General features: G+C 54.5%; 2 protein-coding genes across 11 annotated transcripts in view; both read right to left on the bottom strand.

Annotated features, from left to right (window-relative positions):
* Positions 1 to 6,033, bottom strand: part of CELSR3 (cadherin EGF LAG seven-pass G-type receptor 3) — a 32,729-nt gene extending 26,696 nt beyond the window's left edge. For all 5 annotated transcript variants that reach the window (XM_062008356.1, XM_062008351.1, XM_062008352.1 and 2 more), the window contains exon 1: positions 2,919 to 6,033. In XM_062008356.1, the coding sequence (XP_061864340.1) occupies positions 2,919 to 6,033 (3,115 nt within the window). The remainder of the gene's footprint in view (positions 1 to 2,918) is intronic.
* Positions 6,034 to 9,512: 3,479 nt separating this feature from the next.
* NCKIPSD (NCK interacting protein with SH3 domain) overlaps positions 9,513 to 25,628 on the bottom strand; it is a 59,284-nt gene continuing 43,168 nt past the window's right edge. For 5 of the 6 annotated variants that reach the window (XM_062008642.1, XM_062008640.1, XM_062008641.1 and 2 more), the window contains 8 exons: positions 24,352 to 24,522; positions 23,074 to 23,160; positions 21,515 to 21,653; positions 16,476 to 16,556; positions 15,231 to 15,359; positions 13,369 to 13,461; positions 11,658 to 11,830; positions 9,513 to 11,104 (listed from right to left, as the gene is read on the bottom strand). In XM_062008642.1, the coding sequence (XP_061864626.1) occupies positions 10,901 to 11,104; positions 11,658 to 11,830; positions 13,369 to 13,461; positions 15,231 to 15,359; positions 16,476 to 16,556; positions 21,515 to 21,653; positions 23,074 to 23,160; positions 24,352 to 24,522 (1,077 nt within the window). In that variant the 3' untranslated portion in view covers positions 9,513 to 10,900. Of the gene's footprint in view, positions 11,105 to 11,657; positions 11,831 to 13,368; positions 13,462 to 14,679; positions 14,839 to 15,230; positions 15,360 to 16,475; positions 16,557 to 21,514; positions 21,654 to 23,073; positions 23,161 to 24,351; positions 24,523 to 25,628 lie in introns of those variants that run through there. The other variant, XM_062008645.1, reaches the window with a different exon arrangement.

Below are 25,628 nucleotides of genomic sequence, written 5' to 3'. Positions count from 1 at the left end.
AGGAAGGCAGCTCACCTCAAACAGCCTCCCTGACCCAGGAGGGGATGCACCCCTCTCTGGGGAGACCAGGAGCTCAAGGAACAGGCTCCAATGCATCACTACCTGTCCTCTTCCGAGGCAGGCCAGTGTCACAGAATGCTCAGGGACAGTCAGGGGCAGCTTCCGTGTTTGCAGCTGAGGAGCAAAAAAACACCTCCGGATGGAGAAGTCAGGACAGGAGGAGACAGGTATGGGTAAGGTGAACATTCCCCACCACTTCTGAAGGGCTTTTGCAGATCTCTCAAGATTCTGATGATACTTGACAGGTTAAGAGATCTTGGAAGTCAATCAGACTCCACTCACCACAGAGTATAAATGCAACTCTCCTGGGAGCTTTAAAGACAGGAACTAAAATATAATAACCAAGAAGACTCCAAAACCATTCCCTAACCAGGAACACAAATCCTTAAACCTCTCATCCCGGTTTTGTGGTCAGTAACTCCAGCTGTGATGGACAGGAGAGGAAGGTCCTGAGAGCAGGCTCCTCCAGAGAGAAGAGGCAGCCCCAGGACTCTTACCTGACTTGAAAAGATGACTCTCCTATGTTCAGACATAGGAATCAAGACAAATGTGCTCTTGGGGAGGTCTTCCCTGCCAGACTGGGATTTTAGGTGAGGTATCTTGGGTCTCCTCACCAGGGCAAGCTCCTGGGCTGCAGGCTGAGAGAAGCTGTGCACAAAGAACTTGAGGGGAACCAGGCAATACAGCAGCCACAGCTAAGCGCAGCTGAGCTTCCACCCTTGCCAGTCTAGCCCAGTGAAACCAGTCTGGAATGATTTAAGTCAACAGGACAACAGTCTCCTACAATGCCCTGATTTCAGGCTGTGCTGTTGGTAAGGGACACAGCCCCATCTCCCCACTGCCTTGCATTGTCAGAGGCAATTTTAGCAGCCATAGGTGCCTACACACCTGCAAGGAGCTGGGGTCAGTTTTGAGGCTGTCAGTGCCCTGGAAAGGCACTGTCTTGTGATGGGCCAAGCTTTCCTTGTCTACTACAAGGAGCTGAGCTGATAATATGGCCCATAGGCAGACAGAAGGGCCCCCTGCCCTTCTTTCACAGGCATCCAGCCTCTCTCAAAGCCCTCAGGCAGGGAGGCCGCTCCCTCCTTGGATGCTGGTCCTCCGGACACACACCTAGGCCCTATTGTTGCCTTCCTGCAGGGGGAAGGTGCTCCTGCTCCAGGCAAACAATGCAGCTGGGGCTGAAAGTCCTGACCACCAGCTCTGCAAACCCACCCACCAGCCCCCCCTGCACACAGCAACAGCACGGGGCCGGCAGAGCTGCCAGCTGGGCGGAGGGCTTCGAACAATAAGAACGGCAGAACCAAACCAGACCTCCACCTCCGCAGCCAATATCAAAGCCAACAAAGGGCCCGTTTCCCGGTGTCTCGCTTCCCTCCCTGGCACAGCTCTTCCCCTTCCATCCTCTCCCCTCCTTCACGAGCTCCTCTCCCAGGCTCCCTTCCCGCTGAAGATGACGACACTCACTGCACGGCCCCCTCGCCGCGAGGCAGCTCAGCCAAGGACTCGGGGACGTGATTGTCTCCTGCCTTTGTGCAGGGTTAAGTGTGCAAGGAGGCAGGGCTCTCGTGCACACACACTCGGGCAGAAGCTGGAAAGGTCAAAACCACCCCCCACCTCCGGTGATGGGCACGTCTGCCCGCTCCCGGTCAGCCGTTACGATTAACCCCCAAAGAGCCCCAGCCACGGCCGGCTGGTGCTGGCCACGCAGCACTGCCTCGAGCAGGGCTCCCCTCAAAGCCCTCACTCCATCCTTTGAAATAAACCCTCCTCTTGCTGAATAAGTCAGACAAGGATGTAAAAAGGGAAGGCAAGTCGGTAGCTGAGGACCAGGGGACCATCCTGGTTTAATGATGGGCTCCCCAGGCACTCGGTAATTCGGTGCTTGGCCCTTCCCATGAAGGCTCTTGCCCTCCCTGTCCTCAAGCCGCTCCTTGGCTCAGCCATGGATGGGTGCCTCCATTTCACATCATGCATCTGCCAGCAAAGAAAGGCTGGTGGGGAAGGTAAAGCTCAGCCAGCAGGGAGCTCTGGGTCCAAACCCCATGTACTCACAGCCAAGCCCCCTGTCCATCCTTGTCCTGCCCTCAGCCCGGCTGGAGGGGATCCCAGCACTCCCCAGAGGCCCCCCAAGCAGCTCCTGCTACCTTCTGCTTTCAGATACTCTGGCAGTGCACATGATGTGAGAGTTTTCAGCACCACGGTCCAGGGTTGGTCACAGCTGTCCCCTACAACGCCGAGCTGGCTGCAGAAAGGTGGTATGGTGGCTTAAGAGCCACAGCACAAAGCACAGGGGAACAAGTGCCATGGCAGAAGCCACACTACACCCGGTATTTTGAAGAGGGCTCTCTCCACACTGAGTTCAGTCTCTCCCCCTGGAGCACAGCCTGGAGGAAGCACTCGGTCCCACAGGGAGAAGAGCCACCCAGGCTGGGGAGTGAAGCGGCGCTCCAGCCCCTGGGCGGCAGCTTGGCCACCCCCAGCACCGGCCACTTGCCCGGCCGGCTCCGTACAGCACACATCACAGCCTCGCTGCTGACGGCACCTCTAAAGATGTCTCGCTGGCAGCTACAAGCGATCCTCACAGCTGAGCAACGAGGCTTTGTTCTTGCAGAGCACCTCGGGCCTCGGCCCCCTCACAGCACGCTCCCCCTGCAGCCTGCCCTGCTGCTGCCATGCCCGGCCCCCCAGCGTTACTGGAAGAGGCTCCTGATATAAACCTCCTTGCCAGTCACCAACCTGCCCCCCGATGCAGAACAAGCTCCCTGAAGGGGGCCATGCAGAGCCCCCCCAGAGGTACTGGACTGGTCTAGCGCAGTACTAAAGGTGCTACTGGCTTAGCCGTTTTCAGACCCTACCTGTGACAGTCACCAGCATGGAGGCCACGAGCGGACGATTGTTGTCCAGCTTACGGCTCAGCCTCAGCTCCCCGCTCGACTGATTCACGAACAACAAGTGCAGTTCATTTCCCCGCTCAAAGGTGTAGGACAGGCGGTCGGACACATCTGGGTCATAAGCCGGGACCTTCCCTATGACCCCTGAGGGGAAGGTGTTGGACTTATTGGACACATAGTTGTTGAAGAGGATCTGGAAGTTCTTGAGAACGGGGCTGTTGTCATTCTGGTCAATGAGTTTGATGTGGACCGTGGCTCTGCTGACCAGAGGGGCAGAGGTGGCCTGCACCACAATCACATACTCAGGTTTTGTCTCATAATCCAGGTCTATCAAGGCTGTGAGCTCCCCAGAAAAGATGTCCATCTGGAATATCTCGGGGATGTTGCCTTCCACAATTTGGTACATGATCTGGGCATTGGGTCCCTCATCCGGGTCAACGGCCGTGATCTGGGCCACGACAGAGCCTACGATGCTGTTCTCCTTTACCAAGACCTCAAACTCTTCAGCGGGAAAGACAGGAGTGTTGTCATTCACATCCTGGATGGTGACCTGGATATGGACAGGAGTGCGCTGAGGAGGGATGCCCCTGTCCACGGCATACGCCGTCAGCTCGTAGACGGGAACGTTCTCACGGTCCAGCCTGCGGACGGTGCGGATGATCCCCGAGGTGGGCTCTATGGTGAAGTCCCCATCCCCGTCCTCCCCGTTCTGGAAGGTGTACTGCACTCGCCCGTTGGTGTGCGCGTCCCGGTCAGTGGCAGAGATCTGGAGCACGCTGGTGAAGGGAGGCGCGTCCTCAGAGATCACGCCCTGGTAATGAGGGCTGACGAACTGAGGGGCATTGTCATTAACGTCATTCACCATGATTTCAACGTAGGTCGTGTCTGCTTTCTGGGGGATCCCGTTGTCCTTGGCAGTGATAGCCAACGTATATGTGACCTGGTCCTCATAGTCCAGTTCTGCTTGAAGAGTGATGGCCCCAGAGTCTGGGTCAATGCGAAACTGAGGGACGTTGTCTTCTAGGTAGTACGTGATGCGAGCGTTTTCGCCCACATCATCGTCCGTGGCACTGATCACCACCACGGTGCTGCCCACGGGCCGGTCCTCGTTGATGCTCACGGAGTAGTGGGCACTCTGGAAGACGGGCCGGTGTGTGTTGGCATCGGTGATGTTGATGTGAACGTGGCAGTTGTCACGCAGGGTGCGATCGGAGGCCGTCACCGTGAGCACGTAACGCCTCTCCTGCTTGTAGTCCAGCGGCAGGGACAGGGTGATGAGCCCCAGCCCGCCCTGCGTGCTGATGGAGAAGCGGTTGCGCGTGTTGCCCCCGGTGATCTGGTAGGTGATGGCACTGTTCACGTCCCGGTCGATGGCCGTGACGCTGAGGACGCTGGTGCCCACAGCCGCGTCCTCGTTCAGGCGGATGAAGTACTCCTTCTGGGTGAACTCGGGGCGGTTGTCGTTGACATCTATGACGGTAATGGTGACACTGGCAGAGGCGGATAAAGACGGAGAGCCGTGGTCCCGAGCCTCCACCCCAAAAAAATAGTGCTCAACCGACTCCCGGTCCAAGGGTCCACTGACCGTGATCCACCCTGTGGCACTGTTCACCACGAAGGGTGTGTCAGCCGAGACCCCCGTCAGTTTGTACTCCAGGCGCGAGTTCTCCCCGTAGTCCGCGTCCACGGCCTGGATGTGGATGACGGAGTGGCCGAGGGGAGCGTTCTCCAGGACGGAGATTTGGAAAGGGGTGCTGACAAAAATGGGAGCGTGGTCGTTGATGTCCACCACCTGGATGCTGGCCATGCCAGTGTTGTTAGAGAGGGGAGGGCGCCCCGCGTCCTGAGCCCGGATCCTCAGGGCGTACTCCCGCTCTACCTCAAAATCCAGCGGGGCCACCACCTGTATCTCCCCGGTGATGCTGTCGATGGAGAACTGGCCCCGGCTGTTCCCGCTGATGATGTTGTAGTGCACCAGCGCGTTGTTGTCCTTGTCTAGGTCCGTGGCGGTGACGCGTAAGATCTCGGTGTGTGGCCGTACATCCTCCCTCACCTGGACGATGTAGCGCTTCTCGCTGAACTGAGGCGTGTTGTCGTTCTCATCAAGGACCGTGATGTAGACTTTGACTGTGGCGGAGCGCGGCCCCGGCTCCCTCCCCTGGTCGTTGGCCTCCACCACCAAGGAGTACCGCTCCATCTTCTCCCTGTCCACCGGCCCGCTGGTGGTGATGAGGCCGGAGCGCGGGTCGATCTCGAAGACAGCGTGGGCAGCCCGCTCGTTGACGAAGCGATAGCGGATGTTGGCATTGGGCGAGGAGTCGACGTCGGTGGCCCGCAGCTGCAGGATGGGGTATCCCTCCTCCACGTTCTCCCGGATGGTCTCCCGGTACTCGCCCTGCTCAAACACTGGGTCGTGGTCGTTGCGGTCGGCCACGGTGATGGCCACCATGGTGGTGGCGGAGAGCCGGGGAGCGCCGTGGTCGGCGGCCGTCACGCGGAAGTAGTGCAGCTCCATGCTCTCGCGGTCGAGGGGCTGCGTGGTGCTGATGAGCCCGGTCCGCTGGTCGATGCTGAACAGCTCCCGCGAGCGGCTGTTCATCAGGGCGTCCATGGAGTACGCCAGCCGCCCCGCCTCGCCTCCGTCGGGGTCCTGTGCCGCCACCGCCACCACGGCCGTGCCCGCCGGCTGGTTCTCCGCCACCTCCGCCTGGTAGTTGTACTGGGGGAACAGCGGGTGGCGGTTGGGGGCTGCGCGCCGGCCCCGCCGTCCCGGGGATGCGGCCGGCGGCGGGCGCGGCGGCGCGGCGCGAGGCGGGCAGCGCGGCGGGGACCGGCGGCGCGGAGACGGGGGCAGCCCCGGGGGCAGCGCCGCCGCCGCCCAGCACGGCCCGGCGACCGGGCAGCCCCCGCGGGCCGGCGGCGACCAGCCCGGCGGCGCGGCGGCCCCCAGCCCGGGGGGGAACAAAGGGAGCAGCAGCAGCAGCGGCAGCAGCAGCGGCGGCGGCGGCGGCCCCCGGCAGCGGCAGCAGCGACGGCGGCGGCGGCGGCTCGGGACGGCCACCGGCTCCTCCGCCGCCATGGTGGCTCGGCGGCCGCCGCCCGGCCCGGGCTGGACGGCGTCCGCGCTCGACACCGCCCCCGCCTAGGGCCGCCCCCCGCACGGCTCCGCAGCTGCCGCCGCCGCTGCCGCGGGTGGCGGCTCCTCCCGCAGCCCCAACATGGCTCCCGCCACCCCGCCCCGCCCCGCCCCCGCCGCGCGCCCCCGCCCGCCCCAGCGCCGCCATCTTGAGGGCGGGCGGGCCGCGGCCGGGCCCGCCGCCGGGAGCCGCCTCCCGGGGCCCGTGCGCAGCGCGGGGGGCGGCCCCGGGGAGCGGGCCCAGGGACGCGGCCCCGCCGCTGAGGGAGGCGCCTGGCGCCGGTCGGCTTCGCCGCCCGCCGAGCCCGGCGCCGGCGAGATCCCTGCGGGAGGTGCGGGCGCCGGCGGGCACAGTACCCAGCGCAGCCCGGGCCTCGGGCAAGGGCGCGCTGCTCCGCACAGCCGCCCGCACGCAGAGCCCGGCCCTGCCGGCTCCGGCCACGGCCGCCGGCGCTTGGCCGCTGGGGTGGGTCAGGGGCTGCCCCCAACCGGCCCCTGGCCCTGCCTGGTGCCGCGGGACGCTTGCCCACAGTCTCCCAGCCGAGAGCACAGCGTGTCAGGCCGGGCTCGTGGCACCCACGGCGCGGACCCACGGTGCGGACCTCCGCCTGCACCCCCCAGCAGCGCTGCCGCGGCTCTGCCGGTGCGCCGGGCTGCGGGCACGGCGCTTGTGCCGCGGGTGGCACCGCGTCCCCGGGCCGGGCTGCGGGCACGGCGCTTGTGCCGCGGGTGGCACCGCGTCCCCGGGCCGGGCTGCGGGCACGGCGCTTGTGCCGCGGGTGGCACCGCGTCCCCGGGGCCAAGCTGCTTCCCCAGTGCCGGGGAGTGCTGCGAGGTCACCCGCCGTGCCGCTGGTAGAAGGGTTGAGGCCGGAACGCGGCAGCGTTTTGGCAAGAGGCACATGTTGGGCACCTGCAGCAGCCTTCCAGCCGCTGCCACTCGGCTCCACCACCCACGGGCACCGAGCAGCGCCAGGGATTTTAGGTACTGTGCCCTGTGCAGACCTCCGCTGCTCCCACCTGCCACGTACAGCATCAACACTGGGGAGGAAGTTGCAAGGTGTTTTCCCAACATCCATGAAAAAAACCCCACGTTTCCAAGGACCACTGAGTTTGGGGCCCTTGCACCGGGGTGGTTCATTAGCGCATCAGCCTTACAACTTAGCTGTTGGTTTGATCTCCATCAGCTAATATCACAGCCTAATCCACTGGAGCTTGTAATAGGCTTAGGAATAACAGGGTTAGGAACTCATTCCTGCTCAGTGTGCCATGGCAGGGGAGTGTCCTCAGCCCTGTCCCGCTGAAGAAGGGAGCCTGAGGCACAGTGCTGGGGGAAGAAAGAGCCATGTCAGGGTAGTGTAAGGCTGGGAGATGGGGGGGAACTTTTGATGGGGTAGGGAAGGGCAGGGAGTACACAGGACATGCACATCCGAGCTTCAGGGGGCTGCAAGAGCCTCCAGGACACTGGGGGTGGTGGGCTGGGGGTCTCTGTGCACCACAGCCATGCTGGGCACCGCCAGCACCCCTTCTCCAGCACTTGTGTAGCTCCCCAGGGGCTGTGCAAGGCCCCTTGGCAGAAGTCTAAGTGGGCTGAATGCCCAGAGCTGCTTTGGACAGTGCTGGCCATCTGCACAGCAGGGAGGAGGCGAGAGGAGACATGGTGATCCCTGGGCACAGCAGATCTGGGGACCTGGAGAGGGTCCAGCTGCCAGTGGCCTCTGTGCCAGCTGTGGACAGGGCTGTGGCATCCCCCATGCTGCTGCTGCAGTGCTGAATGCTGGTGGCACCAGCACTTTCCCCCACAACTGCGACCACAATGGCCTTTGGTTCCAGCAAGGTGACAGATGGTCCCCTCTCACTGGCTGTTAGTGTAAACGAGAGGGTGGGAAGAGCCCATGCTGGCTGCTGATTTGGAGTTTGGCTGCAAGCAGCCTCCCACTCCCAGTGTGGAAACTAAACAAACACAAAGCAGGGTCTGCAACATGTCCAGCATGTCTCCACACCACCTTTCAGCACCCTCAGAGCTGGTGCCTCTCACCACCATTGCCCAGGCAGAAGCCCAGGCCTGGCCTGCACCCGGGCGGCAGCAGAGGGCCCAGAGCAGCAGGGCTTGGCCTTGTCCCACCTGGGCTGAGGATGCTTCAGAACCACCACAGCAAAGCCCAGCAGGAGAGAGGTGATACTTCCCAAAAAGTATGATGGCTTTCAAGTTAATTTGTTCCCATTACCCAGCTGACAGCCCAGAGGAGGAGGAAATCATCAGCATATTACTACCACAAACTAGTGTAACTGAACCCCAGATCCCAAAGCAGAGCTGCAGGGCATGGGCAGGGCATTGCTCCCCTTGTGCCAGCCCCCACGCCCTCTGCCTGCTGCACCACAACAAAGCCACAGGCAGAGGAGGAGACACCAGTGCAGGAGCAGCTGCCACAGCTTGCAGGAGCATGTGTTATCTGAAGGACCGGGGTCAGGAGTTTGCCTGCTGCTGGCTGAAAGGCTGTCACCAAAGCCTGAGCCAGGCTGTGCTGCTCGGCTAGCAGAGCCACCGGGCCTGCCCACTTCTGGGCTTCTGCTGGGCACGGGGTCTGCCCCAGCCTGGCACAGCAAAGCCTGGGCTGCCTCACTGGAGGCAAGAACCAGAGGAATGTCCCCCTCCTGCAGCGCAGGAGCTGCCACCAAGCCGAGGTTAGCTCAGGGGGATGTGTGGCCACAAGCTGCAGAGAGGAAGGAGGCACAGGAGTGCCACACAAGCACACACAGCCCTCGCGTCCTGTGATTCTTTCCCAAGGCGTGCAGCTCCACATGCTGCAAGGTTCCAGGCCTGGGAGAGAGCAGCCTGCGAGGCAGGAGCTCAGGTGCAGCCCTGGTGCTGTTTCTGCAGGCAGCTGTGTGTGATGCAGCCCCCACATTTGGAGGGACACAGCCTGTGCCTGGCCTTCGCCTCCCTGCTCTTGGCCAGGGCTCTTGGCCCACTGTCCGTCTGGCTGCCTGGGCATGCAGCCAGGACCAGAGACCAGCTTCCCTGCTGCCAATTCAGTGCTTTACCCTATGCCTGCTGCCCTCCCCACACACCCCTCTCCCCAAGGTGGCACCCGCAGCCAGAGCACGATTTATTATCGCTCAACTCGAGCCTGTTACACCCTGCAGCGCTGGCAGGAGGCAGCTGAGGCTGGGCAGGCCTTGTGGGAAGGGAACTGCTGGACCCTGCATCTGGAGCACAGACACTGGGCAGGTGCTCAGGGGTGAGGGCTGTGCCCCTCAGAAGGGTTGCTGCCCGTGTTTGCCAGCAGTGTGGTGGGAAAACACAGTGCAAGCAGCTGAATGTGGGGAAACTACTCAGCACTCAGTGGTTGGCCTGAGCCACTCCTGTCGCTTCAGTCCCCTCAGGACAGGCTGGGCTGGGCAGGGCGACTTTCACAGAAGTCCAGTTTAAGACATTTTTATTCCTCTTCATGTTACACTTAGTGTTTAAGAAAATACAGGATCCCTTTTCACATTCATACATTTTTACAGGGGAAAAATAGGTTTCTCTACGGGGGTGGGTATTAAGCTTGGGCATTGCCAGGCTGACTGCAGGAGGCCCTTGCCCCGCTTGGCTGCCAGGCCAACCCCCTCCGTTCCCGAGCACCACTGCCCCAGGGCCCGGAGCCCAGGCCTGCAGAGCAGAGCTCGAGTCATCACCTCAAGCTGAAAAGAAATACAGTGCCCAGTATTTCCAGTTCCACTTTCCAATAGCCCCTACACTGGATACTGCAAAGGAAGAGCCGGGGACAGGGAGTGACCAGACCGCGCACACGAATATCTAAGAGACCCACGTTAGTGTGTGTGACTATCTGTAACAGGGAAACAGGTTAATCCCGTTTGCTAGAAACCTACAGGAAACATAAATAAGGGTTCCCCACACTCGTGCATAGTCACAAACAGCTACTGGACACGAGGCTGACGCTGCCTCCGAGCGCTGCCAGGGGAGCGGGAGGGCAGCGAGGCAGAGCTACGGTGAAGCTCACGGCAAGAAATGCACACGCTTCGGGGACAGAGCGTGCCTGCCCACACACGGCCCCTCTGCTCAGGGGGAGAGAGGTGGCGAGTGGCAGCTGGCTCTTGGCAGGACACCTCTTTGTGCTGTGTCCCAAGGGCAGCGTCACCCACGTGTTGTTACTTCTGGGCTGCCGCGGTGTGCAAGAAATTCAGATCTCAACGTCACTATAGAAAGCAGATTGAAATAAGCAGCTGCTGGGGTAAGAACCTCTATGAGCCTGGGTGGGCTGCTAGCCAGAGGCAAAGCTGAGGGCCAGGGGGCAGTGAAAGGCTCACTACACGAGGCGTTAGACAGCGAGCGAGCTACCTCCCCTTGGCAGGGCCGCGGCACATTGGCACGAGCAGCAGAACAAACGGGTGTGACAAAAGCTTCTTCCAAGCACCAGCGGACTCCACTTGGTCACTGCAGGGAGAGAGATGCACATGGGAAAGAAGTGATACTCCAAGGCAAAGGCCTTTCTCTTCAGGACCTCGGGGACACCAGCACAGCTGAACATCCCCCACCCCGCTGCTAAATCCCTCACAAGCTCTGGTTCACCTTCCCATCAGCACCAGCGAGCCTCCTCCTGCCCCGGGCGCCAGGCCCCGGGCACCCCGCCGTGCCCCTGCTGCTGCTGCTGGCGTCTCTGAAGGGCCTGCACGCTGTCCCAACCTTAGGCCTCGCAGGGAGGGATATAAGGTATGAGCTGTACTGGATGGGAATGGGGAGAGAGTGTCAACAAGAGACGTCGTTGATCCAAGTGGTTCAAACTCCGGGCAGAGCTGAGGGGCGGTTAGCTGGTACCAGGAGAGATTTCTGGGAACTCCTTATAAATCTCCAAGATGATCAGTTTGTCCATCTGGCACTGCTGGTCCTCCTCCTCCTCGCCCAGGATGCGCTGCAAGATGCCCTGCAGGTCGGAGAGGCGGTGCTGGTGCTGCAGATAGGGCGTGGAGCGGATGATGGCGTGCATCAGGGACAGATACTCCATCCTCAGCTGCCAAGGGGGAGGGGAGACAAAACACAGAGCACAATGGAAGATTTAAAGTGAGATAAACAAGCATGCCAGCCTCCATTACAGCATGAGTGCAGAACAGCTGCTGCTGCACCACCAGCCAGAGAGCGACTCCAGAGGCACCTGCTTTTCCTTCAGGCTCATTAGTAGCTGGGGGAAACTCTGCCTTTGCCACAGCAACCCAGTGTTGCGCTTCACTTGCTCTCAAACCTGGGCATTCCCTGTCTCTTGCAACACCAATACAGAGAGACCCCTTCTACTGCTCACAGAGGCTCCCTGGCTCGCAGAAGGCTGCAGACCACCAGAAGCCTGACAGATCTTTCCTCAAACACACTTTTCAACTGCTATGTGCTGGGCAGGATAAATCCCCACTTCCTCCTCAGTGCCCAAGGTCGATTTGAGCACCCAGAAATGTTGTGCCCACCCCAGGATTCCACTCTTGCCTGCCCCAGCAGGCCCCATGGAGGGCCAGGAGAAACACCATTGCTCTGGGACTGTGCTCCGTTCCCCAGTGCCTGTGGGTTACTGTGAGCACCTTGTCTCCTGGAGAGAGATCAGCAATCTGCCGCACCAGGATGTCTATCAGGACCATCATGTCTGTGTGGTAGAAGATGCTGGCTGTATCCTTGCTGGCAAAGATGTCCTGCAGAAACTTCAGCACAGAGTGTGGTGGCTGAGGCTGATGCTTGAAGATACAAACTGGATCATCTAGAGAAGGCAGAGACACTGTGCTAAGCCACATGCTCCCCACTGTCCTTGTCCTGCATCTCCAGTGCACGCCCCTTCGCTGGGCCCTCCAGGCTTTGGGAAGCAGGCTGCCCCTGCCCCTGGCCAGCTGCTCCCTGCCTGGGGCCAGCTGTGTGCCAGCAGACCTTAGTGCCTTGTACAGAGCTGTGCAATCAGGACAGCAGCTCTGCAGGGTACGAAGCAGAGACCAAACTCATTAGTATTAGCATTAATCACTGTTTATGTTTCACCCACCATCCCAGGTGAGAGCTCATTAGCACGTTGCCTCTCAGTGCCTCCCTTCTTTGCTCAACAGCTACCACTCATTTTCTCCCTGGTTTATTAAGTCTGGTCCAATGACCCCTCTGAAAAGCCCAACAGAGCCTGCACCAGAAAGGAGCTGTCACGACAGAGATGAGGGTAGTACCATCCCAGCAGTAAGAGAAGAAACCAAGTTTCAATAAGCCACCACAATGCTGTTCTCTCCAAAAACATATCCCTGCAGACCCCAAGAGGGGCTCTGAGACACTGTGCCCCCAGCTCTAGCAGTTGCCAGGAAGGCAGGCAAAAGAGAAACATCTTTATTAGGTTGTGGCCCTCCTCTTTCTTCTCCCAGCCCCTCACAGTAAGGTGATCACTGCAGGGAATCTGGCAGGAAAAGGGCTAAAACAAAGGCTTTGGGAGGAGGCCAGACAGAAGCACTGAGATGCTGGCTGCCCTCAAGCTGAAACAGTGTGGAGAAAGCGATTTGCAACCCCAAAGAGAACTAAAGCCAGAGTAAGATGAGCTGCAAGCATCACAAGATGAGTTATTTCCCAGTAAATCAACAAATGAACCTCAGGCAGCAAAGCCCCTGTGCTCTAGAAGGTATTAGAAAGCACAATAGTGGCACACAGCACAGGCAGAAATACCTGGCACCGCTCTTCCTGAGGCACCTCCAGCTTTCTAGCAATCTGCTTTGCAAAAGCTCTACACCTACAGTGGGTTTCACACTCTGGCTGGAGCAGACACAAAGCCAACCCTTTGTGGCCATTCTGAAATGGGAAGTGCCGCTCCAAGCAGCATTTTGGAAGGCAAGACCTCCCTTTGGAGCTGTTCCCCAGGGCAGCTGATTGCCAGCATGGGCTGAGGTTTGTGTGTCAGTGCTGACAGGAGTCCTGGCTGTCCAGGGACAGAAGTGGCCCAGGACCAGCTTTTCTCCCAGACCAGAGCTTGCTTACATTGCAGCTGGCCATGCTGTGAGATGGGGCTGATCTGACCCCCAAATACATGGAAACCACAACCCAAAGGCCTCTCCTCTTTTCCATCAGCATCACTGCTTCCCTTGTGCAGCTGCACTCTCAGCAAGGCAGCCTGTCGCCCTCACAAACTCAGCGGGAAGCAGCACGTCCTGCCTGGGCTGACAGCTCCTCAGCTGCCCCATCCCCGACACATCCCAGCCCTTAGCAAGCAGGGGGCTCCTCTCCCTGAGCCCCCATTAGCTGCACCCCCTGCCAGGCATGTCACTGCCAGACACTCACCTCCCCTGTTCAGCAGCAGCAGCAGCTTTTCTGTGAACGTCTTGACATTCGAGTGCTTGCTTATTGTAGTCATGATCACACTGTGTTCTGGAACTAAGGAAGAAACCTGTTCAGCACATGCCTTTGTTTCCTCAAGACCATGGTGATAACAAAACAGAGTGGAGGGCTCCTGATTTGCACCAGTGCTCTGAGGAGCTTTGGCGAACCAGAGTCTATTTGGGCTATGAAAAGTTTCAGCCCCACAGAGCAGGTGGGCAGGGAGAGGGAAGGGGAAATGAATCTGGGAACCATGCCTGAAACACCTGGGACTTTGTGCTTCCTATGTGCATCCAATTCACATGTGGGCTCCAGTCCTGCCAGACAAACCCTGCTCTCTGGCACCTTCTTATTTCCCACCAGCAGTGCCCTGCTGGAATTTATTGCCTTGCAAACTCTCATAAGAAGGGATGATCAGGTCCCAGGAGCATGCCAGAAGAGGAAGGTTGTCCTTCCCAGCACTCAGCACCAGGCTGTGCAAGTGTAGGGGCCAAAGATGTCTAGTAAATACCCCCCAGCCTCCCTTAGGGGTGATTTGTTTGAACTAAATATGTTCACCCTGGCAGACCTTACACATGTGTGTGAGTGTGCAGTTAGAAGCATCCAAACAACACAGTGTGGCTATTTCTGTGGCACAGGATGGGCAACCCCACAATGCTGCACAGGCTGCAAAGTGCTTTAGGATCCCCTACATTGAAAGCCATCAATATAATACTTTTAGGAGTTTTTAACTAATGCTGTACCCCAGACTGTATGATGGATGAATCTTGCGGACAGAGGAAGGAAAAAAAAAAATCAATCAAAAAGCAAGTGAACATCATTTAGCATGTTCTTAGCATGTGAGAACAAGTTGCTGCTCTCAGCTGCAGCGCAGATGGACAAGAGTCCCCCAGCACCACACTGCCCATCATGCATTATTGCCTAATCACTGCAGCCAGGAAGTACAGGGGTGTGAGAAGAGGTAACAAGCAAAAATAGCACAGACTGATTAAATATAGTCTCTGTGCAATCAACTTCCATATGAAATCAGAAACTTTGCACTTCAGTAACATTTACATGAACTCAAAATACCAGGTAAATTACTGGACTTGTCCTTGCTGCTTTATCCTCCTCTCTCCCTCCCAAGGATAAAGCCATGAAGCAAAACAAGAGGAAGCAATTAAAGACAATTGGAGCAAGAGGAGGTTTTGAGTTGAAGAATGGCCTTTCTTAGCAGGACCAGGAACTACTTTCCAACCTTCCAACAACAGGCTTCAAAACTCACCAGCAGCGAGAGGGCAAATGCCCTTCTCTCGGTAGCAGATGTGTTGTCTGTGCTCGTGGAGCTCACCAAGGAGGGTGAGGGCAATCAGGAGAGACTGCAGCTCAGGCCAGCACTGAAGGGCCTGGACACATGCACTGAATGAGCAGATGAGTAAGCAGGTTTGTCACGACCTGCAGAAGGCAGAGGTCTGTCTTTCCGGACCGGTACTGAGAAATGCCTGATGAAGTGTTTTCTCTCCCAGATCAGCTGTGCCTATGAGTTAATCCCACTGTGCTCTGCAAGTGCAGCCCAGCAGCTGCTTTGATCCAGGCATGGTGCAAATACAGAGAGAAACCTGCTGGGCTTGAGAGAGCTGCTGTGCTCCAGGTCAATTGGTTGGACACAGGCTCTTAGACCACTTCTTCCTCTAAGGTTTTGCCTAATATTTAAAGACAGCGTATTGCCAGAGGGGAGCTGGAGAAGTTATCACAGCACCATGAAGACCCAGTGAGATCCTCCTTCCCCATTCTTCACACCCTCACTCCACTGAAATCCTGCCAAGGCAGAGCAGCACCAAACCCACCTGGAATGTGGAGATTGAAGGCTAGAAGGACATTGACAAATAAGTCAGGCAGCTGGTCAGTGGTGTCCGAGGGCAGCCCGTCCTCAATCACATCCAGCAGGAACTGCACAAACTGAGAGTTGAGATGTTCTGGGCAAGGAGAAAGAGGGGCATTTAAACACAGGGAAAATGCACCAAGCACCAAGGGACCATGCAAGCCACTTCTCCATGGCTTTATGCTTAAAAAACATTAGTGAAGTGACAGTGTCAGCAGCCAGATGTGTTAGATGGACTGGACGGACCACTGAAGGGTCTTTATGGCAGAGCCAAGTAGCTCAGAGAACTACACACAGTGCAGGGAAACACTGAAAGTTGGTTCCCCACTGGCAATGTTTTTGAGTAAACAAAACACCAAATCCTGCTCTAGCTGTTGTTGCAGCATCATTGCCACCAATGAAGGCTTCAGGCAGAAAGAGATTTGTATTCTTGACCAGTGGTTTAATCCATCTATTAAAAAAGAGTAATCATCTAGTTCATTAGTAATCTCCCATTTTTCAATTTAGCTATTAGGAAAGCTCAGGAGCTCATGGAAATAATTCCACCTTCAGGAAATAATTGCCAGGGTTACATGAGGAGAGCAAAGGAGGAGGTGTGGAGGCTCATTTCACAGTCTCTCCTGCACCAGCTTAAATCTTGTGTTTACAGAGTGTTATGGTGAAGCTGCTGAGGAGATGCTTATAAAAATCTCTACTGCACTTTGGGGAAAACCGGGCCCAGTTTCCCAAACTCAGAGAACATAACATGGCCTGGGGAAGAAGCAGGCAGGCAGGGGCTTTCTGGATGAAGGTTAGAATGAGAGGATAAAACAGGCAGATCTGGCACAATGTTTGCACTTCCTCATTGGCTGCGATACCCTTAATCGTCCCCATTTGCCCAAGGTGTTTGAAACACACGAGGCTGCACCTTCTGCTTTCATGTGAGAGGTAAAACAAAACACTGCTTAGTCACAGCACTGGGCAAATCCACCTCTTCTGCAGCGTGGCATCAGTCCTCTGCTGCTCCAACCCAGATTTATGCTGCTCTCTCTGGAAATCAGGCATCTAAGCACAGCATTTCTGCAGCCAGGAGCAGACCCTACTCTTGCCCTGCTCCTGCTGGGCTGTCCCCACCTTGGCCTCTTGGTCCCTTCCCTGTGTCTGCCAGCACACCCCAGCTCTCCCACCACCTCTGCTGCCCTACCAAGCCATAAGCATCAGCTGCTCTTACCATAGTGATGATATGGCAGGGGCTCCCCCATGGAGAACATCATTGCCAGCACCAGTGCAGAGTAGCACATCTTTTGGTGATCTGCAAGATAAAAGTCCCGTCATTACTACTTCTGAGGGTGTGAAACACTCTTCCCCAGCTGTAGCTGGGAAGTCACACATTTAACACAGACATTTACCACTGATTAGACTTCTCCTGGTTCCTCTGAGCTCTAAGGGTGTTTTTCCCCTTGTTTAAGCACACCACATGCCTTCTGTGCCCTGCCTTTCCAAAGCAATTTAAAAATAATCACAACAAGAATTGTCAATTTTCTTTTTCCCCCTCCACTTCAGATGATCTGGGCAAACTTGATCTGAATAATTAAAAACCTCCCCTGCACAGTCCCAGGACACATCCCATAGTTATGCAATTACTGAACCCAGAAAAAGCATCCATCTGGCCACCTTGAAATACTGCCTGTTCCAACCACCACCACCCCCGGACAGCCATGCTGCTCGTTACTGTTGCCGTGCTGCTCTACTTTTGCTACCTCAGCTCTGCCTGGAGGTATAAAAGGTCTCTGGGGAGACCAGATCACTGCTGATGACTTGGGCTGTGCATCTGCCCACCTCCCAGGCCACACGTGTCTTCAGCAATAACACAGCCCCCAGCACAATTTTTGCTGGCAGCAGCTCTATGTGAACGCTCCACAGAACCACAGCCAGGGCCTTGCCTGAATGTTAATTAACAGATACACCTCAATAGATATTTGAAGAAGAAGGGGGCGGGGGGGGGAAGTAATGAAAAAGGCTCTGTGTCATCATCAAATATTGTGTCTGTCCACTTCAAGTCTGAAGACGACAGGAAAAGGGATATCATATTTACAAAGTGGGTTGCCACATATACTGCCTCAATAAAGTTCAGCTACACCTGCCAGGAAGAGCCCAGGGGCACTCTTTACAAGGGAAATGAAGGTGTATTTATGAAGAAGTGACCAAAACTATTTTTAAACAGAGGAGAAAAAAGTCACTTCAACATATGCTGCTCCTCCCAAGTGCTTCCCTGCACAACACGTGCTGCTTCCAGTTCCCCCTCCAAACTAAGACATTTCACTTCTCTATGCACAAAGCAATCCATCTCTAAGCACCTGCACTCTGCAGCTTGGTTTTCACTGCACAGGCTGATGCCTTCACTGTCACCATATACTCCAGGACTTGCCCAAAGGACTCACAACACTTGGCAGCTCTTAGATTTACTGTTGGCACAGGGGAAAAAAAAAAGCCCTATTGAATCCTTCCAGCCTCGTGCCCCTGGAAAGCCAGCTCTGCAAGCAAAGCCTCTATACAGGAAGAACAAGAAGACTTTGTCAGAGCTCCACATGATGCCTAAGTTTCCAAATAACAAATACTTTGAGTAGATCATTTGGGGCTTAACCAGAGATCACAGAATCATCACAGAATCATTATGGTCAGAAAAGACCTTTAAGACAATCAAGTCCAACCACTAACCTCACACTACAGCATTAACAAGATTAAGAGTTTGTAGGAGAGCACTCTAGACCATGTGGCAGCAAAGGAAAGCTGGAAACTGCTGTTTACTCTTGGTTAAACAGAGTGGGAGCATATTCAATGACTTAAATATAATTCACACTTACATAAGCTCTCAGCAATAAAGTGTCAGTGATGCCAAAGCTCACTGTAGCAGAAAAAGAATCTGACAAACTGTTTACCACACGATTTCTTCATTCTTTCCTCTCTGGCTTCTGGAGTTGAGTATGTAGGTAGACAGAGAGACCTGCTGTTCCCATGTTCCTAGTAAAGCTTTTGTGAACAAAACATTTTCTCTCATCACGTCACATGCAATGAAATAAGGCTCTGAGACCCAGAAGCCAGTGATAAACACGTGGCTGTGGCAAACAAGGACGAAGAGATTCATCAGAGATGGGGGAGAGAGGGTAGTTTTACATGCCCTTGGCTCATCTGCCATGACTGATGTCCCTTCATCTTGACTGACAGGAGACTCCATGACAAGATGGCAAATGTTGCTGTATTTGCCTAAGGATGCTGAATCCAGACAGAATAGCTGAACTCAGGGCAAATCCAGATTAACCCGGTGCACTCGCTCAGCACAGAGCCTACAAGTCTTCTGAGTGTCCCGGCTGCAGCAAGACTCACCACGCTGAAGAACAGAGTAATTACCAGGCAAAGCACAACTTGTTTTTTTCCTTGCAGAGCAGCACTAGTGGCTGAATGAAAGTAAACAGTATTAACAGAAGTCTCCTGAAGCACAGGGGCTTTGCTGACGACAGACTGATAAGCATCACTCAAGTGGCCATGAAGGGCAGGAGAGACACAGTTGTTTGCTCACCAGCCATTTCCAAAGCCTGCTGAGGAACTGGGAGGAAAACTGCTGTTATGTATGAAAGATATTTCTCAGAAGCCTTCAAAGACCTTCCTTCCAACCTCTAAACACAGCAGTGCAAAGTCCAGGCACCAGGAGCAGACACAACTGTGTACAACTGAAGTGAAAAGAGCCTGACAGGTGACTTGGTTGTACACTGAGCTGCAATGAGGGAGAGTCACAATTACAGACTGGATTATCCCTGTCTGTTTTCTCTGGAATTGTTCTGGCTAATTCTGCCTCACTATGGCTTATTATGAGCTCTTCTAACACGGATAGATGTGCAGGCCAGCCGCAGCAGTGGGAAGTGGCTGTTCAGAAGCAATAAGACCCAAGCATCTGGCAGAAGAACTGGCCAGCAGCCAACAGGCCTGCATCAGCCCCAGGGTAAAAATGCCTTCTCATCAAAGGCACCCAGCATCCATGAACAGAGCTTCTGCCTTGGCTGCTCTTCAGTAACAAGCCAGGAGGGATCCCACTGAGCTGCTGCAGCCAGTTCAATGCTCCCCAGTTGCTTAGTGCTGGCACCGCTTGCTCTGGCCCCTGCCATCCGTAGAAGGGATTAGCTCTTCCACAGTATGTCACGGATCAGCTGCTATTCCCCAGTTTTTAGTACCAAAATAAGCTCAAGTCGTTCTAGGATTCAAGGTCATGTTTTCACACAAAGTACTGCCTGCTGTTTGCTGGCAGGACATGAAGCAGTAAGCACCAGAATGGCAGGAGAGGCCTACTAACACCCTAAAACACCTCTGAGGGACACACAGGTTTGGGTTGATGATGGTTACTTCCCCAAAGCAGAGCTCACACTTGCTGGGAGATAGGCCTGCTTCAACCAGAAGTGCTACATGAAGATCAGTGCAGAAGTCACTTAGAAGTCACTTAGAACTCAATGCTCCATCATACCAAGAGGCTGAGTTAGCTGTGCTATCTGGGTGATGCAGCCCCTGGGAAAAGCCCTGGACAGCAACACTGCAACCAGACAAGGAGTAACAAGGGCAGACAGCCTGTCCTATCTGCACAAAGGCAGCTCAGGAAGCAGAGCAAGAGACTGAAGCCTCTTTGGACATGGTGCAGAAGACACTCACCTGGAGATAGTCTTCATGAATTAATGATGGATGCAGAATAAAGGTTATTTTTGAAAGCACAAAATCAGGACTGATGTTGCCACACAAAGCACAGTCATAGTCCCATATACAAGTACTATTTGCTTCTTGGGCAGTAAAACCTCAAGCCTAGAGAAGCAGCCTCTTAGGTGTAACCAGATAAACCATCAACAGGCTGGTAAGTTCTCTGCATGGAATTGATAAGCAGTGCTAGCACAAAGAGAAAGTGTAGCCAACACAGGCATAATGGTCTCTGTCCCACACCACACCACCAGTGCTTTGCCCTGCCCTGAAACACTGTTTTTCAGACACTGCCCACCTTTGAAAGACAAGCACAAAACCTTCTGCAACAGCCTTGATTTTCACCTCTCATTTCCCTGTCCAGACACCAGGTTAGCCCTGTTAGTCCTGTCCACCACACAGCCACATTGGCATAGTCTGTGGTGGGATGCTGGGGACAGAAACACTCATTATGCACATCCAAGGTGGTCATCCTGGACATTTACTTGGCTCACATGAAAGGATGTCACAGTCCCTGTTGTGTAAAGACTGGGCAATCCCTCCACAGCCTCATCACCAAATCACACTTCTCCACAGCTCCGTGACCCCTGCAGCAAACCCACAGGCTACAGACTGCCATCAGGGAAGCAGGGTTCCAAACACTGGGGCTCTTTTGATTTGATTCACATGGTCACTCAACAGCTACTTTAATTATGGGTCATGATTAGCACAAAACAATGGATTTTCAATACTCCTTTTAAGGGAAAAAGTAGTCTGTACCACTGCCTGCACTGATGGCCTAAAGGCCGACTTCAAAAGCGGTGACTAGCCAGGGCTGGACACGCATGGGGAGCTGGAAGGCAATGTCAGGGGAGTATTGCTACACATTCACCTTGTTCTTAGGCTCTCCCTCAGCATCTGCCCCTGGCTGCTGAAAGGAAAGGATGCTGGGCCAAGCCAGAGCTCTGAAGAACAATGCTAGGAAAAGCCAACCAAACCACCACCACGGAGCTTTTGAGCACACAGATCTCCAAGGGCAGGAAGGACATTCCTGTTAATAGCAGTGACACGTTGTCCTAACAGAAGCATGAAGTGGAAGGAACTTGAGGGCTGTGGCACTATCCTGCAGAGGACCAGGACTGCAACTTTAATAGCACTACAGTGGTGGAGAGAAGGTCCTTTCCTTTAACCAGTACACATCTCATTTACCAGCTACAAACACCACAAAGACCTGGTGGTGTCTCTTGTCAGCATCATGAAACACAACTGGAACAGCTCAAAATGTGCTTTAAGACATCTACAAGACATGATGCAGATCATTAATGGCATGTTCAGGAGTTAGAGGGCCTTGCACCATTGGACTGAAACATCCCCTCCTGTGCACTCTCCACTTACAGCTGCTAAGAACCTGAACAACTTTAAAATCATACACCATTTTCCTCACAGCACTGAGCACATAGAGCAGTCAGGCAACAAGGAGCCACCAGTGCTGCTGTAAACCATCATCTAATGGAAAGGCACGTTCCTGAGGAGGTGGGTGCAGAAGCTCTGGCTCACCTTGAGTGTGTGTCTGCATGTCCCGGGCCAGCTCCATCGGCAGCACAGAGTTTACAAGTGTTGAGATGACAGCAGCATCCAGGTTGCACATGGCTCCAAAGCACTTGAGCAGCAGCAGCCGTAACGGCACCCTGTGTTCCTGCAAAGCCAATTTTTAGATGAAGTGATGTCCCAGACAAGATCTCACTCTAAGGCAGGGACATAACTGGCTAGAAGTTCCCACTGTTGGGAAGCCAAACACCCTCCCAGGGTGACATTGAACCCAGAAGCTCCATCACATTTTAACAGCAGCACAGGAGTCACTTTATGATAACATTCAGAACTGGACTGGCTGGAGGTTGTTGGCATGTGCAGTCAGAGGGCATATGGCAGCCAGAGCTCAGATCTGAAAGGCCCCTCTTCATCCACTAAATATGACATGAATCAACAACCTATACCCATCTCCAGACTGAATCTGCTGGGCAGCCAGGGTTCTCTGAGCACAGTGACATCTTTCAGCTGCTCCGAGGGAAGTTTCCTGACAATATAGTATTTGCAAACCCCCTTTAGCACATTAACCAGCAGGATCAGGGCAGCTCCTCCACCCTGGGTTTGTGATGGGAGCAGAAGGCATATCCAGAAGGTTTTGGGACATGCAGGGATTCCAGCGAAGACAATGCTCAACCTGCAGCTCCCACACAGCAGCTCTGGTGCTGGGGTAACCCTCATACTCCAGCCAACAACTCCAGTGTTTAAAGAACAGAAGCGAGTCAAGCCCTGACACTGGCATGACAACAGCCAGGACAGGAGACCCAACTGCTCTCCACCTGGTCAGACTTCCTTGAAATCCTAGTCAGAGAATAGCAGGCAGTGAAAGCCAGCAGGCTCCATTATGCACAGCTTGCCTTCCCACTGCTCTCAGATCTGCTACAGCCCCTGATGCTGAGCTCTCGGTTCTGACACAGAAGTGCCAGGTGAAAGCTAAATGCCACAAGGCTTGGAGCATCTCGAGACTTAGGGACAAGATGGGGACAAACTTCCAACCCCCACTGAGTCCTACAATGATATATTTCAGGAAGAAGAGGAGCAAAGCAACAGGGCATAGGCACTGAAGGCAGGACTTCCATTTCTTCCTCTGAATACTGATTTCCTTCCCCACTCCCAAGGCTTCTACTCACAACCTACTTTCCAAGCAAAGCTATTTACTAATGCACCAGAGTGCATCAATTAGAAGAGGAGCAGCCACAGCCTGTCAGCCTTCCCAAGGCAACCTTGGAAATCCTTCCTCTAGGTATTAGTGATGCCAATTCTGTCCCTCAATGGAGCTCATAAAAGCAGCAAGCTTTACCCTTCACAGTGCTTGCTACGCTTCCAAGGCCGTAGCATCCTCTGCTCTTCCACACAACTTGCATGCATAGCATTGACATTAGCACATTAGCCAGCACTCCAATCCAAAGGGAGGTGCTACAACTGCCCTATCCGGGGGGAACATCTTACATATATTCATCACAGCAACCCTGCTCTTTGGCATCTTCAGGGAAATCTCAGGAAGATAAACTGGATGCATTCTGCCACCTTACCATCTGATAATATGCCACGAGGGACAAGACGGATTCAAACTCATTCTTCTTGCACATTTTCTTGCAAACTTCTGGGTCTGCATCTGTCTGGAAGTAGGAATGAACAGGTCAGCCCAGTGGCACATCATAGCAGCAAGGTGTCTGCTGCAGGGACCTCAAGGGAGGCCAGCTGCTTTCAGGTGTCAGTAGCCCCAGCCCAACCATCTCAAAGAAACTGAAGTCAGAGCACAAAGCCAGCTCAAGAACTGCCACCCTGCAGATTCTGCATCCAAAGGAATTCTTGAGAAACATCTCTGCCATACAGCATGTCTTGGGCTGAAAACATCTAACAAATCCATGACCTGAGCAGCACCTTGGTGAGGGCATTGTGCAGTTACACAGGGCAGCTCCAGCACCAATTCCATCCTGCTCAGTGTCATACATCTCCCACTCCTAAATGATGAGAAAATGGTTGCACAAAATCCCCTTCAGCCTTGCCCTGCAGGCCCACAGTGAGGTGGCACAGGCTGTGTGCTGGGGGACAAAAACACTGGCATTTATTACACAGAAAAATATGTGTTCTGCTTATTATGTTAGAACTGGAGAGGAATACAAAGCAGGTGCCCGAGCCAAACAGCAGCACCTGTAACACAGAGCCTGTCACTGCACTGAGCAGCAGCTCCTGTATCACCACACTCACTGTACACAGACAGGCTTGCACATGCCAGGAACAGCACTGGGACGGTACTGTCTGCTGCTCTCACTATGGGGTGCATCTCTCCTGGATGCAGATGTGGTGAAATGCTTTATACTTTCTCATTAAAATAGCTTTAAAGCTCACTTTCAAGGCAACAAGGAATTCTCTCAGCATTTAACGGCCCTCACCCTGCTGCAGGTACTTTCCAGCCTCAGAGGATGTTTTAAATGGAAGACATTTTAAATAAGTCTAGGAGTGCAATGAACCCTCAGAGCAGGCTTCTGGGTTTTCTGTGGGAAGGTTGGGTTTTTTTGGAGGTGAGAGTTTATATTCTCCTGTGATAGAAAATACCACAGTTACCATGAAGAATGGCTCCACAACTCTTTTCAGAGCAGCTTTATAAGCTGGAGTGGAAGACAGCTCAGGAGCACTGCAGACCCCACATAGGAGGGCAGGGCTTCACATCAACAGTAAAGGATGCACAAGAAACACCCTCTGAAACAGCAGATCCGACGGCAAACAGGGGCAAAGGAGGTCAGACAAAAGGAACTTCATCGGGGCCATCTGCTCTGCCCTGCCTGTAAAGAGAGAAATTTCCTCACCAGGATGCGAAGCAGCTCCTCCAGGTAGCAGCAGATGACATTCTCATCCTCGTAGAGTGCCCAGCTGCGCTGCTGAGCATCGTCCTTGTGCCTGGCCAGATCTGCAAAGATCACCTCCAGACGCTGCTCGTCGTGGCAGATCTGTCCCGAGGGCAGCCCCGCACTCAGATTCTGCACAATAGCAAAACCAGTGGTTACTGAGGTCCTGACAGCTAGCTGTTGTCTGGGTGCCTGTTTCCTCTAATCTTTGTCTTGGGACTGGCAGTTGACCTCATTCAGTCAAAAACTGGCAGCAAAAAAACCAGCAAGTTTAAGACACATGGGTTATTTCAGCTCTCATATTTTTGAGGCCTCCACCTGCCTCCTCTCCTTGCACAGCTAATGCAGTGAATGACTCGAAATAGGTACCAGAACTGGTGCATGGTCAGAAAGTCCTGAAATCCACCATCCTGCTGAAGCATTAGCTGTCCTCTGAGTATGTCAAAGAACATAGAACCAAGCTAGAATCTTTGAGTCAGGGGCAAGGCACCCACAACACGAGTGGCTGTCAGCAAGCAAGGCAGCCGAGCACAGGAGCTGCATCCTTCCCTCCTGCACAGCTTCCTGCACACCTTCAGCCCTCTCTGGGAAAACCTCTCCAGGTTTAACAGTAACAGCTCATCTGCTTTATTAGAAATACAATTGTTAGCAAATTGCTTCGGGGTATTTGGGGTGTGAATTCATTAGGACTTCAGTGCTTCAATTATATAATAAAAAACGTATTCTTGTCAGCGCTTGTTACGTGGGTTTTGTGAGGCAGGTAATGAAGGAAGGAGCGTGCTAGTGGGACACAAGCCTCTGTACCCTCTTAAAATTTTGGGAAGCTGTGACTGGCCTAGCAGAAACCCAGGTAACCAGCTGTGAAAGAGGACACCAGCTTTCAGAAGCTGAGCACAAACACAAGAGGTAAGAGGTAAAAATCAATCACTGAATGGTGATTTAGCACAGAAACAAATACGCTGGTTAAGATGTCAGCATGGTCCTGTCACTTCTCTTTAGGAGGACCCACAACACTGCAGTGTCACCTGCCTGTCCTTGTGCATCCCAGCTGTTTGAGAGAGAGTCATCCTTTTATGTACCTTACTTACATCTTCCTCACCAGAATACTGCAGGGCTGGTCCTACCTCAGTCCACTGCTGGTAGGTCTTTTTGGATGAGCATTTTAATGAGTGCTCGTTTTAATGATCACTTTGTTCAGCCTCTTATCACTAATCTGCTTCCTCCAGTCCATCTGCAGC

This window comes from Colius striatus, chromosome 15 (genome assembly GCF_028858725.1).
Source record: "Colius striatus isolate bColStr4 chromosome 15, bColStr4.1.hap1, whole genome shotgun sequence".
NCBI classification, from domain to species: Eukaryota; Metazoa; Chordata; class Aves; order Coliiformes; family Coliidae; genus Colius; species Colius striatus.
Note: the sequence above shows the minus strand (reverse complement) of the source record. Positions and strands in the feature narration are given on the sequence as shown.